At 39.8% G+C, this 15,674-nt stretch overlaps 1 protein-coding gene across 1 annotated transcript in view; it reads left to right on the plus strand.

Moving 5' to 3' along the window:
- LOC144516277 (protein phosphatase 1 regulatory subunit 1A-like) overlaps positions 1-15,674 on the plus strand; it is a 30,200-nt gene that overhangs the window by 10,152 nt on the left and 4,374 nt on the right. Inside the window, exons 2-6 of the mRNA XM_078247484.1 lie at positions 3,308-3,368; positions 11,166-11,203; positions 11,352-11,415; positions 13,621-13,803; positions 15,166-15,294. Coding sequence (XP_078103610.1) covers positions 3,308-3,368; positions 11,166-11,203; positions 11,352-11,415; positions 13,621-13,803; positions 15,166-15,294 — 475 coding nt within the window. The remainder of the gene's footprint in view (positions 1-3,307; positions 3,369-11,165; positions 11,204-11,351; positions 11,416-13,620; positions 13,804-15,165; positions 15,295-15,674) is intronic.

The raw sequence follows: 15,674 nt of genomic DNA on the forward strand, positions 1-15,674 counted from the left end.
CTGCACAGAAATTTAAATGTGTTTATGTGACGAAACTCTCTTGACATTGCTCTATCAGCTTGATAGCTCCTGACCCTTCTTAATTTCAAGAGAGTAGCTTAAAAACACAATTTTGATGCCATATTTTAAAAGTCCTCTACAGAAGATGACACATTGGTAAAAGTTAAATATATGAAACAGGACTCTAGTGTCTCTTGGCATGACCTATATCTTCCTGCCAAATGTATTTTGTCTGCTGCCACCACACATGACTATTAGGCATGCATGACTTTTCCTGCCCACCCATCACTTTTGAAGGCTGTTTTTGTTCGTTGTTGTGAGATGTACCAGAACTGCATTTTAAACAGACAGTGGGTTGAAAGGCAGGCATGGTGGTTCGAGGGTTGAGCCTGTCCACTAAGCAGTGGTATTTGTGTGAGCGAAGGATCAGGGAGTTTGTGAGAAGAATAACAATGACTTGAGGATAATCAGTTCTACACAGCCATTGCTCATTGTGCTTTAATGTGGGCCGGGAGGGGTATTTTCTAGAATGGCAACAAACCCCAGACATGGCTAAAATATTAGTACATGGATTTATAGAACACAATTGATTAGTAGTACCAAATAAAACTTTCAAAATCAGCTTTTAAAACCTAAGCCCCAAAGTGCTATATAACATTTACAAAACAAACAAAATAAAGATACCGTAAACATTAATCTAGGAGTGCAAAACACAATGATTTGTAGTCTTTGTATGTGATACAGATATGAGACTTTGTTCAGGGGACAATGCTGTAAAAGACTTATGGAGTTGCATAGAACCTTCTGAACTTTCTGACTTTTTCTATTTAAAGTTATAGGGAAACCTGGTGGGGGTCGGTAATTTCTGAAGTTTGATCCTCCTTTTTTTATTGATTTCAGCAAGATGTTTATGCAAAATAACTTACAATAAGATCACCGTTTCTCAAAGATACTTTAAGCTGTAAATATGATCAGAGTAACTGTAATTTTGTTCCAACCACAGTAGATTGCATGTTTCAAATAATGTGTTGCATTTAGGTGTTAGGCTATATCCATGCGGTGTCTAAATCACTTGGCTGCAATTTACACCTTTGGATTTTGCTTCCCCCATAACATTTTGCTGTAAAATATCTGTGTGACCTCGGTTGAACAGAAAAAAGAGTTTCCATTCCAACATGCAGGCAGAGAATAGGACTGTGGTAGTAATTTAGTACCTCATCTTGGTTGATTGTTCTAGGTATTTGGCAAACAAAATCAACTGTATGTGAAGTGCCCCTTGCAACCAATGTGCAAAGTGCTAAATGCATTTGCATTTACATTTACATTACATGCTGTGCTGTATGTGGGCAGATGCAGATGCGAATATAGCTTGAGCAATTGAGCATTGGATTGCTATCCAGTGATACAAGACAAAAAAATCATGCAAGGAAAAATCTACCTAACTACCGGATGTTTTGACTGTGAGAACTTAGCGACAGATACAGGAAGGAAAGTAGCAGTGCCGCAAGAAGGTGACACTGAAACTGACATGCATCTCTTGGAAAAGTGTAAAAAGAACTAAAACATCTCTGCCTGCAAGAAAAGAAAGTTACTCCATGCCTCTTCCGTTTCACAGAGCCTTCTTGTACTTCATGGTTGTGTTTTGAAGGTAATGAAGATGAAGCCTGTGAAAACCCAATTAGACTGTGCTACTACTGACTGCTCTTTATCATTACTGCCCATTTATTCTGCAGTGACATCTGTATTTGTTATCGAACAACGTCTAAAGTGATGTTTTTTGCTTCTTTGTGTTATTTAATCATATCCTCACACATTTTGTTGAACACAGCAAAGCCTCAAAGTCAAACTTGCACATTGGATCCAAGGGCAACAATTCATTTCTTGGTTCTCCTCTGTCGCTTTGTTTTACCTTTAACTTTGAATGCACCTGCACTAAAAAGGAGTCCTATCTTTTTGCTTTCCATTGTAGACTCAAAACATAGCTTTTTTAGTTTATTATCTTGATAGAAAGAGTTTACTACTATCTAATTTCAAATGTCTCATAAATTACAATGTGATGCTGCACTGGGTGGGCTGAGGTCAAGCTATATGGCTGACTGGAGAGGTTACACAGCTTTGTAAGTGCACAAGCAGCATTTACAAAAGATGCATGGAGGACTGGAGATGGCATGCTATCCAGCAATAGTCAGCAACCCTGTCAGTTCTGTGTGAGGAGTGCATTAGCGTGTGTGTGTGTGTGTGTGTGTGTGTGTGTGTGTGTGTGTGTGTGTGTGTGTGTGTGTGTGTGTGTGTGTAATTGACTCTCTATTTAAATCCCTATATCATAGCCTTTTAGGTTTAAGAAGCAATACAATGGAAAAGTAATCACCTGATCCTGGAGGCGACTGGAAATTAATCACTGTGTTTCCTCCAAAAATCTTTGGTTGCAAGTTTTGGAGACATAGATGTAGAACTGATCTAATTTGAGATTTGCAGAACCATGCAAATATACAAAATATAATACAAAATAAATGAGAATGTACTGCCGTTGCTCACAGTTAAGAGGGTTATCATTTATTTTCTCCCTACATTTTTTCACCTCCTTCACCCTATTTCCATTGGAGTTAGGTTGACAAGTTTCTAGTACTTCTTTCCAGTTTCAGCATGCATCAGACTCAATAGCAATCTAATTGTACAGTACCTGATCAAACTTTCTTAATTGACTTAATAAACACATTCTTAGAAGATTTATGGTAATGGTACTTTGTCCTGTTAGCAGTTAAATCTGAGGAAGGTTATGCATTGTAACTGTAGTTTTTATATTCACAAGCAGAGCTTTCTATCAGTCTTACTGTAGGTTTGGACTCTCTGCTGCACAGCTCAGTGAAATGTGCATGTTATTTCATGCATTATTGCAGAATGGTCCATAGCTGCCACACTCCACTAGTCATGAGCCAAGAAGCAAGTAGGTGGTGGCAGGCTGCCCTGCTGATCTCACTGCCCAGCACTGTGAGATCCAGCATTGCTTTCAACCAGCTCAGACATCTTCAGAGACAACCAAACCCCAAATATGGATCACACAGGCTGTGTTATGGGCTGCCAGCATCATGAGAGAAAATGGATGCTGAGTTGGCCATACAGCCCGTACTTAGAGGCCAAAGCCTGTGCGAAATTACAGCCTGGAAGTGCTTGAGATGTATTAACATCTCCCTTCAAACTTAAAGATGTTCAAGAAAAACCTACATGTTTAAGGTTTTAAGAAGATTTTTAGACTTAAAGGCAACATCATTTTTTCTCATTTTAGAATGAAACTGTTCTACTTTTTCAGATCAGAAGACGCAGACCCACACCTGCGACTTTAGTGGCATCCAGTGATCAATCATCACCTGGTAAGGCACTGCATTGCCCACACACACACACACACACACACACACACACACACACACACACACACACACACACACACACACACACACACACACACACACACACACACACACACACACACACACACACACAGTGCAGTAGCCTACAGTACAGTTTTTAAAAAGTTGACAGAATGACCATACAGGTTTAAAACAAAGCTCCAGGTTATCAGACAATCAGACAGAAAATATCCCTGCATTAAAACAACACAAGGGACTGTGTTGGTAGGGGCGTACTGCTTCAGGTACCAGTAAGACATAATATACAATCCAGGAAGTCCAGTTTAAGTAAAGTTATCACGTTGGCAACTATATCCAGACAAGTGACAAGTAAACAGTAGAAATACATATGTACATTATAAAGTAGGACTGTGTGCTAGCATGTATTTGATTGGCCAACACAGCGTCTTGCCGGATGTCTGGCCAGGTACATCTTCTTTTGCCGGAGCCCTCTGTGTTTGTTTGCACCCTTATTGCTTTAAAGGCATGGCCTAAGTCATGTCCTTGCGCAGGGCTAAAGTCAGTCTGAACACTGCCTTAGCTGAACATATTTGAAAATGATTACCCAAACGGTCAGTATAAACATACAGAATACCTGGTTCATCTTTAACCCACCGTGCATGTAAACAGTTGGCTTGTTCTAAACTGTCTGTTCATCTGACTGCTTGTGTTTCCTACTCAGTCTAACCTGTCCCCCCAAATGTCAGCAAGAACAAGTGAGTACAGTGTTATCATAGTCAATAGAAATGATTGCCAAAAACTACAAAAATGAGACCTAAATCCTTGTACCATAACTGCTAAATGCAGCTCAACTAACCTGCAACCTAAACTAACCTCAACCTTAAACCAAGTCTGAATATCAACATAAACGCATCTGTCCCCAGATGGGAGATGAGTCCCCATGATGTGATTAAAGCTGGTACAGAGGCCCATACAATAACAAGTTACCATAGATACAATATGTTTCACAATATTCCAGACATTTCTATCTCTTATTCTGATTACTGTGATGCAGCATCACAAGTCTATTATGCACCAAATGAATCTTCCTGCTGCTAGAGCAACAAAAACAGCTGTGTGTGTCCTCTCAAGGGATCTTAATGATCAAACACTATAGGCCTCCTCTTGAGAGTTATCTTCTTCTATGAGTCATCCAGTAGCTCCCTGCATTCCTCCCTGCCTCTGCTGTACTTTGGTGTGCGAGTGGGTAATGTGTCCCAAATTAAAAGATAATCAGCTGGGAATATAGGGCATCAAGTGTAATTTGCTCCAGGTGCGAAAACAGAGGGTGGTGTTCTCTGTTTTGTATGAATAAATGAAGAGTTGATGCGTCATTGAGGATACCAGCAGAAACTTCCACTGTTAGATTGTTTCAATCACAGCATGTTATCACTGAGAGTTGAAAAACAGTCTTTCTAATTGGGTGTGATTATAAATTGGGGTCTTTGCTTGTGATTTGTTTGCTTAAAGGGATACTTCACCGATTTAGCATTACGCTTTGTATCAGCAGAAACACGGTAGTATTTTTGAATGACCGTGCTTCCCTCCCTCATGTCCCCCTGAGAGGAGAGATCTCTGTATTGTGGGTCTGGAAAAATGTATACCGATGACGCAAAAACCGTCGTTTTACGTCATCGGTATAGATTTTTCCAGAGGCAATGGACTACAGCCAGTACTTCCGCATAGCCCATAGGGCCAGGGACAGGGCTTTTTCTGGAGATTGCCGAGGTAAAAACGAGTGTCAGCCATCTTGAATCATCGCTTAGCTTCTCAACAGAAACAGATTTATTCATCCCGAAGGAAATTTTAGAACAACAATTATGTGCATTCAAACTACCGCACACATGTGCCACCGGGATACATTGCTAGCCAGTAAGCGGACATCCTCAGCGGTGTGTGGAAAGCGGGACGAGGGTAGGAGTTGGAGCTAGGTGGAAAGCTAACGCTAGCCGGCCACCTGTGCCAGGCTTCACCTGCTACGGAGACCAGCACCTCAGCCTGCGGTGCTGCTAGCCGGAATACTTCACAGGCTTCGCCTGCTACGGAGACCAGCACAGCAGCCTGCGGTGTTGCTTGATGCTGCTAGCCGGTAGGGGGACATCCTCAGTGGTGTGCGGAAAGCAGGACGAGGGTAGGAGTTGGAGCTAGGTGGAAAGCTAACACTAGCCATCCACCTGTGCCAGGCTTCATCTGATACGGAGACCAGCACCTCAGTCTGCGGTGCCGCTAGCCGGAATACTTGACAGGCTTCGTCTGCTACGGAGACCAGCACATCAGACTGCGGTGTTGCTCGATGCCGCTAACCGGTAAGGGGGTATCCTCAGCGGTGAAACGCGGAGGATGTCTCTAGCTCATACTCCCATCAATCCTGCTTGCAAGTGTCTCTTTGGACAACAAACTGGACTACATCCAACTCCAACGAAACTCCCAACTCGAGTTCAGAGACTGCTGTGTTTTTGTTGTGGAAACATGGCTGAACAACAGTGCTGCTCTGTCACTGGGTAAGACTAGCTGGGCTTTTTTAACATGGACTGTTGCAGAAATAGGGTGCTTGTATCCAATTAACTGCTAACCGCTGGTGGAGTTTGTGACTGTTAGATGAGAATATTCTACATTCCACGCAAATTTACAGCTGTGTTTATACTCTGTTTACAGCCTACCAAGCGCTAATGCTAGTATGTGTTAGCTGAACTTTACAGAGCATATAATGTTTTTCGTATGTCGCTTTTATATATTTGAATTGTGTAACCACTTGAGCCACGGTGAAACATTGTTTCATGTATATGGTTGAAATGTCAATAAAACACAGCTGAATTGAGTTGACCGTCTCACTGTCTGTCTGTCTGTAAATGGTAGGCGTGGCTTGGGAGTGGACTCAGAGCAGCAAAGCAAGTGCATTCTGGGATTTGGTGTCTTTCATCCACATGAGCCAAAAACACATTTCCTGGCTTTTCTCGGCCTAGAAGGCACCAATTTCAATTTTTTTTCATATTTATACTATATAAGTGACCCAATTTAAAGATATATTCAGCTTTCCAGCGGTGAAATATCCCTTTAATGTGTGTCTCTGCTGAGCATATGGAGTGTCTCAGAAGACAAGAAGAAACTGAGATAAAGTATACAGGAAAAGAGGAAGTGCGAAATCTATTAGATATTATATTGTGTTACCGGTTATTTTGCAGTTATATTCTTTTTAAACTTTTGTTTGCTTTTTGGTTGTGCTCTGCCTCCATAAATGAGAATAACTAACATGAAAAGAAAATGATTTAAACTGAATTCATATTTGATTTCATAAGGGTCAATGGCAGAACAGCAAGGAAAAGAGCGAAGATGCCTTTGGATAAAAGCAATGCAGTCCTTTAACATTTAAAACTATTTTGTTACTTGTCTATTCTACAGGGTAATGGAACTAGTTTCCCCTCTGGAATTGATGAAATTGTAAAAATCTAATCTAATCTTTTGTTGGCTATTTTACCTTCAATGGGTGGTGACAATGTTTGGGGAGTAAAAAAAGTTGTGTGAGAACGAGGATGTACCAGAGAGTAGGGGGATGGGGAGGATGATGATGATGATGATGATGAGGGAGAGGAGCTATGCTGATACAGTAATAGTGTGCCCTGCATTATTTAATGCAATATTGGATTGCTCTCCCCTTTGCACTGTGAACCCCAATAGCACATCAGAGGAACAGCCACAGAAAACTGAGATGCAGGCTGTGGGCTGAATAATGAGGAAGCAGAAATCGTCACAATAGTGTGACTAATTTGATCTTCCCTAAGGAGGATTCATGTCTTTATTGATTCTTGGAGAGAGACAAAGATACAATTTGCGTGGGATTAAATAAAGTTTAACAAAAGCTAAATATTTTAATTTGTTATAGTACATAAATCTTCAAAATAATGACACACAGCGCAACGACAACAACTTTGCACAAAATTACTTTGTACATTATGTAGACTATCTTTCAATTTAAAATGGATTCAGAAGTTACAATAATGAAAAAAAAGAAGAAAAAAAACCTCTTCTATTTACTGCTATTGTGACGTAGGGACAAATTGCAGATTTTTACAACTTTATATTTTACCAAATGTGTGCATTGCGTACATGTTGCTCATATATACATCGCTGTTCTTCTTCACTGCCATGCAAACTGCTGGCCTAATCCTTTTTCACCTTTCCCTTTCTTTCACTTCCACAGATTCTCCCTTTTATTTGAACCCTTTGAAAAGCCAGTTTAACCACTGGTTAACCATAAAACATATCCTCATGCTCAGCTAGCCCTGCTGCCACTAGTATTGTAAAAAAGCTTGGAGCTACAAGCTTTAGTTTTTGTAAGCAACTCTTCAAGAAAATGTGAACTTGTGCTGTATCAGGCAACTTTAATCTTAGTTGACAACGCTGATCCTGTGCTTGTAATTGAAGTTCATAGATTTTACACAACTTCCTGCTTTCTCTGGCTCACCAAATCAATCAAATTTAAACATTGTGTAGAAATTGCCCTTTTTATTTGTTTTCGTTGTTTCACAAACATTCATTTCTGTCTCACGTGTTTCTCTTGGTACATTGCACTTTGTTGATCAAGCATTGTAAGTTCAAGTCCCTGCAGTGCAATAGGATATACTGTACATTTGAGATATTCTTTCGTGTTCATGGGTTATTATCTGAAACTGTGAGCAATAATGCCTGTTGTTTCTCCAGTAAATGCAGCTTTTGCAATTGCAGTCATTTTGCACTGCTGCAACAGCAGCAGCTTGTCAGCAGTAACTTAATAAGGATTTTATTGTTTTTGTTTGTTTTTGTTTTGAGGAGATGATATTTGTGTTTGAATACAGTTAGTAGCTGGTATGTTTAAACACAAATAAATTGGAGGTAAGGAGGAAGATCAATGTTTTCTTTGAAATTATAAGATAGTAGCTTAATGATATTATTTGTGTAAAAAGGGAGAAAGACATCTTTTTTCCTTCCCCACTCTCTTTGGCCTTTGCACAGTGACAGTAAACAACTGCAAAAGAAAAAAAACAACCCTTTTAAATGCATGACTTTCTGTAGACTTGTTTTCATTTTAACACACAGTGCAAGCATTTTCTTGATTTACTAATTTTTCTCCATCAAATGCAGTACAGAAAAAAAAACACCAGCTACAGTAGGCAGCTAAATTAGAGTGCTTGGCTGAATAACGTGGAGTCAGAAGAGTGTCTCTGTTTTCATCTGGCTTTGTGTCAGACAGCCAGTCAGCTGGGAGTTGCAGTGATAGACTCATCACTGCAGGAATGACCTTTTTATTGCCATTTTTCTCTCATTCTGCAGCACAGATGGGTTCTGTACACAGAGAAAACTATGTTTCATGCTCAACTATGTAAAAATGTTTCAGATTACATTTTACACAGGTGGGATAAAACTCTTATTTCAGACTGATTTAGTTTGACAGCTGTCTGTCAAATACCAGTTTATAAATCTTCAGCTTTACTCTGTAACTTGAAGGACAATCCAAGACTGGCCCATTCCCTGTGATTGATTTGAAGAAAAAAAAAATCCATAATGATTATATGAACCTTCTCAAACTCCTTGGAGATGCTAAAAATAAGATTCAGTTTCAAGCATCACTGTTAACACGCACAGTGTAAATATAAATCCCTCTTAAAATTAAATGTAATGGCTTTTGTGTCAGGCTTTTAACATCAGTAGGTTTGTGTTTGGTGCAGAGAAAAAGAAAAGAAAGAGAGAGAGAGAGAGAGAGAGAGAGAGAGAGAGAGAGAGAGAGACATCAAATAAAGAAACAAGCACATCACTGGCATTTTGAACAGCCTAGCGCATACTTTTAAGTGGGAATAATATATGCACATGCTCACACATACACACACACACACACACACACACACACACACACACACACACACACACACACACACACACACACACACACACACACACACACACACACACACAGTGCCTTCCTAGTGCCTAGGGATGCATAGGTTGCCAAGCAACAAGGTGGTGTCCTAGAAAAAAGTTCCAACACTAGAAATGCAGAGCTGGATGCAGGTTCAAAGCACTCACTATTGATCACAGATAATGGTTTCAATGTACTCTAGTCAACTGTTGTTTTGTTTCTATTTCAGTCATTTCATATCGTGACCACAGAGTCATGTTTCATATATTGACTACAGATGATAAAGCTTTATCCAGTTGGAGTCACATGAGCTTTATGTGAGTGTAGTTTCATGTTGGAGTTTCCTTGTTCTCTTAAACAAACATAATCTCTACACAATATGTGTATACACATTGTAGCTGCTTTCACTGTAGTAATATACACTCAGCTATTAGGTGCACTTAACTAAAACTAATGCAGTCCAATTTATGTTCCTGTGTTAAATCTACGCAGACCCTACACCATAGCGTGACGTGCACCTCTCCAAAAATATAACTACACGTATCGGTGACGCAGACCGCAACAACTGTGATTGGTCTGCATGGCTGCGGCTTGGTAGCATCGCATTTCCTCCTACTCATTTCCTGGTTCTCTTTCTCCATAAACAACATCAAATCAAGGAGAGGGTTAACTTTTCCTGCTTCAGCTTTCCCAACGTGGTCAGAAATCACAGGGGAGACACTTTGTTTCTCTCACTATGCCTCTAGAGTCGGTACTCACTCCGAAGCTAATCCCTGTCACTCTCTCACTCACTCTACCACCCTCTTCCCAGCATACACACATGCCGGCTCTGCTATTCTCTTAAAGAGATACGTTAGAACAACGCAGACACCAGCGCACAAGTATAAACCTCAGGCCACTTACGTAGGCTACGGCGAAAGCTCTGCATAGATCCCCCGCAGAACCATAAATCCCGCTTAAGAAAACCGTCCTGCAGTAAATCCTACCTTTATAAAGGTTAAAATGTTTAGTTTTTGTTTTAGAGAGGTGTTCAAATGTACGATGGTGGGGGAAAAGTGTTTCTGTTATTTAGCCTACCCTCATTAATATAAATGGGGTGACCAAAATATTTGAAACACTTATAACATGACATGAAGGTAGAATTTATTGCAGGACTGTTTACTGGATTTTTATTTGACATGGACATCGCAATTACAATGGATGAACCAGATGCATTGCTTAAGTGTTTTAGCACACTGCTAATTCTCAACACGTGTCCATGGCAGGCTTTTTATTAAAAAACAAACAAATAAAAACTGTAGACTGCATTCGTTTTAGGTATATGTACCTAATACACTGCCAACTGACTGTAAATCAACTCATTTCCAGACTATACTTCAGTATGCTACACACAACTATGCTACACACTACTCCCTTAAGGGGTTTTGGATAAACAGTGTTTTATTGTTTATCTATCATCAGCAGTTGGCTGCATGTGGGGGTCTATTAGGAAGAAGATGAGAGTGGATTAGCATCCCCTTTGTTAGCAAAAATCATCCAGGGAGTCTTTTTTAGTCATAGATGAGAGCGGAGAATAAAAAAATAAAATAATTCCGCCCATCAAGCTTGATAAAAACTGAGCAAACACTTACTGCATTAGCTTGCAGTGTGTCAGATAGCCATCTGGGTTACCTGAGGTCACCTTATATCCACTCTGTCTGGAGACACAGCAGACTCCAGCTCCAGAGAAGAGGTCAACTGTGCAATTATAAACAGTATCAAACCTGCACAATGTTTGCCTGTCTATTCTATATTTGATTTTAAAACCCCTTATTTTAATTGTTTTATCGTGTGCAGTAGGCCTACTTAACTGATTATTTGCTTTGTTACAGAAATAGATGAAGATCGTCTCCCAAACCAGCTGTACAAGGTAATCTAATTCATGATCTATGAGGGTCAATATTATCGGAATAAGTTTACAGAAATAGAATTATGTGAATCTTTTTTTTCTTTTCTTTTTAATTATGTATATATTAGTGCTCTCCGCCCAGCTGATATGAAACATTGATGTTTTACAGGCAGCCTTGTTAAACTCTCCTCGACAACGGCGAAAAGGGCAAAAGGGAACACCGACAATGAAAGGTAAAGTCAGTTATCTTGTATATGATGTTTGCATTTTATGTGTTAGATCACACTGCTGGTACACATGAAACAACAATACAAGTCATATTATTAGCAACTTGTTCTGCTTTTTATAAAGGCCTGTTTCCATCATCTCTGATTTGTTGAGCTATTCTTTGATCTGAAACATAATTCATTCTAATTATCACATTAATTTAAATGAATTGTCCACCTGCCATCAATGTATCGCAATACTTCCAATCCAATCCAAATTTATTTATAGAGGACATTTACAAACAACAAAAATTGACCAAAATGCTGTACAATCAGAAAAACAAAAACACAGAAAGAACACAATGAACACAAAAACAACAAAAAGACAACAGTTGGACAGCAAAATAGTAATAATATTGAAAGGCAACTATCGTAATGTGTTAAAAGCCTGAGAATAAAAATATGTTTTAAGACAGGATTTGAAAACAGGCAGTGTAGGAGCCAACCTAATATGTAGAGGCAATTGATTCCAGAGTTTAGGGGCTACTACTGCAAAGGCGCAGCCTCCCCTGTTCTTCAGCCTTGATCTTGGGACCACAAGGAGCAACTGGTCAGCTGACCTGAGTGCCCTTGGGGGGACATATGGTTGCAATCAATTCTAAAATGTACAGGGAGCCAGTGAAGGAAGCCCAGTACCGGGGGGAGATGTGCTCTTGCCTGCGTGTTTCTGTCAAAAAAAGAGCTGTAGTGTTCTGGACCAACTGCAAGCTTAAAGTGGCTATTTGTAACTTTCAGTTTGTGTTGATTCTAGCGGCCGCTTTGGACAAAAGCGGTAGTGTTTTTAGTATCAGCGTCCCAGTATCAGCCATAACTAAAACAGATAACCTCTAAAATAAAATTAAAATACAATTAGGCCTATATAAAGAAAACTCCTCCTACCTTTTACCTGGCTGGATACGCTAACACAGGCTTTTCCGGTGTTACAAAGAAATCTGTGACCTGTCAGAATGTGTTACTGTAGAGCCGTTCTACCTGCCGCAAATCATTTTGTGACTTTGCGGGAAAAATTGGACCCGGGCAAAGGCACTCATAAAGTTTTTTATATAAATAACGTTCTTTTCACCGTTAGTCTCATTTGCTGTTACAGGTTATTTATAATCATTATATGAAAAATTACACAGTTTCAGAAACATTAAAAAGTTACATGTAGTAACTTTAATATACATTTTGGCAGGTCAGTATTGTTAAGACAAACGCTGAAAATGCTCACCTATTGTTTACAGTGACAAAGCTATTAGTATGTCCCATAGAGTCCAGGATGTCAGATGTCAGGTAAACTTACTTGGTGCAGTAGCTGAGCTAATGATTGCTCTCCTTTGAGTGTCCTATTTCAATCTCGGAGCCAATCAGTCCAGCACTTGCCTCAGCGAGGACTCATTATCCTATATTTTTTAACCAGAATTTCTCTTACCCGATTTCCCTTGTAAAGTGGATCTGTGTGACAACTGGGGTCCTGCACCATCTAAAGAAAGCCTTAAGAACAAAGAAAAATCACTGCAATGCAATGCAAATCTTATTTTAAGTACCGATGTCCAATTAAACACAAATACAGAATGTAATGATTTATGCAGCACAACAGAGAATAAGTTCCAACAAAGAAACTGAAGCAAGGGAACAATAATGAGAGGATAAGTGAAATTTGGTGCGCTAGGAAGTTTATTCTTCTTAGTTTCATAGCTAAACAGCTCCAAGTGTGATGAGTCACTTCCTAGAGATAACCCAGACGATAATAGCTTTAGTTTCCTACTACAAGGAGATTAAGAGTAATAAAACCGTGGATGAAGGAGGTAGAGGAAGGCGCTTAAACTAATCATCTCCCTACTCTGATGTATCTCTGATGTATTGTACTTGCCCCCTTACTCCAATCACTGCTGGATGTTAATTCAATATTGCTTAATCTACAACATTCTTTTGAAGTGCTGCATTTATTGATATGTCTTCACCTTCCATCTCTCTTTTCTCCCATTGGTTCCCTTTATCTCACTCCATTTTCCTCTCTTGCATGTCCTCCTTTCAACATTCCCCCAATGATTCTGTGCTTTTTACATTCCACTATTTCTTCCAATCCACTCTTTTCCCCTCTCATCTCCCTTCTCCGTCTCCTGTTAACTCTTTCCTCAATATTTAATTTCCCTGCTTCTCTCTCACCTATCTTCGCTTCCCTCCTCCCAGAGCTGCAGTTCATGGTAGAGCACCACCTGTTCATGCAGCAGCAGGGAGCTGGGGACGAGTGCTCCTCAGAGAGCTGCCTGTCGGACCGCCCCAGCCCGGACTCTGTTCCCACCGAGGAGGAGCTCCCACACGACGATGAGGCCACTGCAGGGGCCTTTGAGAAACTGCGCTGCCAAATGGAGGGTATGTTTGGAGACTGTGAAGAAGAGGATTTTATTGCATGCCTACTGCGTTGCAGTTGCCTATTTCAGCAACAAACCTACAACTGGCTTAGCCACAAACAGGAGTACTTCAAAACTTAAAATTAAATAAAATTATATTATTATAAAATTAGACCCTACCTGTAAATGTGTGGAGCAGTATGAGGTATGAGTAGTATGTTCATGTTCATGTCTTTTCCTAAAGTGCTCATATTATGCTTTTTTGGCTTTTTCCCTTTCCTTTATTGTGTTATATATATTTTTGTGCACATTATAGGTTTACAAAGTGAAAAAGCCCAAAGCCTACCTCAAAGGGACTTACCATCCCCAACAGAAAACACTGTTCACAAACTGCTCCAAACAGCTCTATTGTAGTCCAGTCTTTACTTCTGTGAGGAACGGTATTGAACTGGGAGAACATTGGAGCAGTAAAGTAAAGCAGAACAAGAGGCAGAAAGAAGGAAAATGGCTGGAAGGGATGCATGTAAAAGATGATAGGATTATGGAGACAGAGGAGAATTAAGAAAAGTGAATCAAAGAGCTTGGAGAAAAGAGGACATTGAAAGGAACACTTTTGATGAATAAGCTTATGCACTTTCTTGCCGAGGGTTAGATGAGAAGATTGATACTACTCTCATGTCTGTACACTAAATAATGTGCATTTTTATTGTAGGTTCATGTATAGCATACATGTGAGTGTAATCATCTCATCTAACTATCTGCAAGAAAGTGAATAATTTAACTATTACATTAATTCAAATTTCAATTTCAAAATACATTTTTTTATTCATATTAAATGTCAAATCATTACAGAAGTTATCTCAGGACACACACTCCATATAGAGCAGATAGACCACAGTCATATAATACAATTATAATGAAAGCACTTGCATGGTTCAAAGTGCCACCTTATACTGTTTCTTTTCTGTGCCAAATACTGCAGCTAATGAGAAAAACACCTTTTCAACTCAGCCCAATAATTCACTTTAATGGCAAGTGAGAAGTTGGTCACAGAGTACAGAAAATACACATTCAGCATATACCCAGCAGTAATTGTAAATGTTTTTATGGATTGCTTTATGGCTGCTAATTAAGTTCTCAGTGCAGATGAAAAGAGAATAGGGGAAGCTGGGGGAAACAAATCGATGACCATTAACACAGGTTCAGTTGGGGGTGGCTTCACAAGATCAGCATTTTCAATTTACTCAACATGACTAAAAAACATGCAACTGTAAATGTATTCTGAAAATACAGGAATATTGTGTGGTGTATTTTTTCTTCCTTGGTTAGATATATCTCTCTTCACCTTTATCTCAACCTCTATTTGTCTCTCTGCCCCCTGCAGAGTTCTCAAGGGAGAGTTTATTGGAAGCTGCTGATGGACTCGAGTGCCCCCCCTCCAAGGAGAAGGAGGATTTTTCCAGCGTTGCCAACGTAGCAGATCTCTCATCACAACAAAACAACGCACAAGCAGGTAGAGTCAAAAGAGACACGTTTACGCAAGAATCCTTTCCCTCAGGGGACTCTTCATCATCTGTTCACTAGGCAGGGTTTATTTAGATATGTTAAACAGTTCAACAGGGTTGACTTGGTGTCATGTAATCATGGCTTGTCAAAAAACATCTGTGAAGTGGCTTTGATCCACACATCACAGAGCGCTGTGCTGTGGCTGAAATACCTTGGGAGGCAGCTTATACGGAAGTGGAAAATGTGTTTGTGGGGCCGGTGGGGCTGAGCTGATAGTGTGGTGTTCTGTCTATACTGTAGACTTCATTTCTTTCTTTCTTTCTTTCTCTCCACCACTGATTTATGACTGTGGACCTATTAATCAAGGAAATGTAGTTTGTTGCAACA

This window comes from Sander vitreus, chromosome 4 (assembly GCF_031162955.1).
Source record: "Sander vitreus isolate 19-12246 chromosome 4, sanVit1, whole genome shotgun sequence".
NCBI lineage: Eukaryota > Metazoa > Chordata > Actinopteri > Perciformes > Percidae > Sander > Sander vitreus.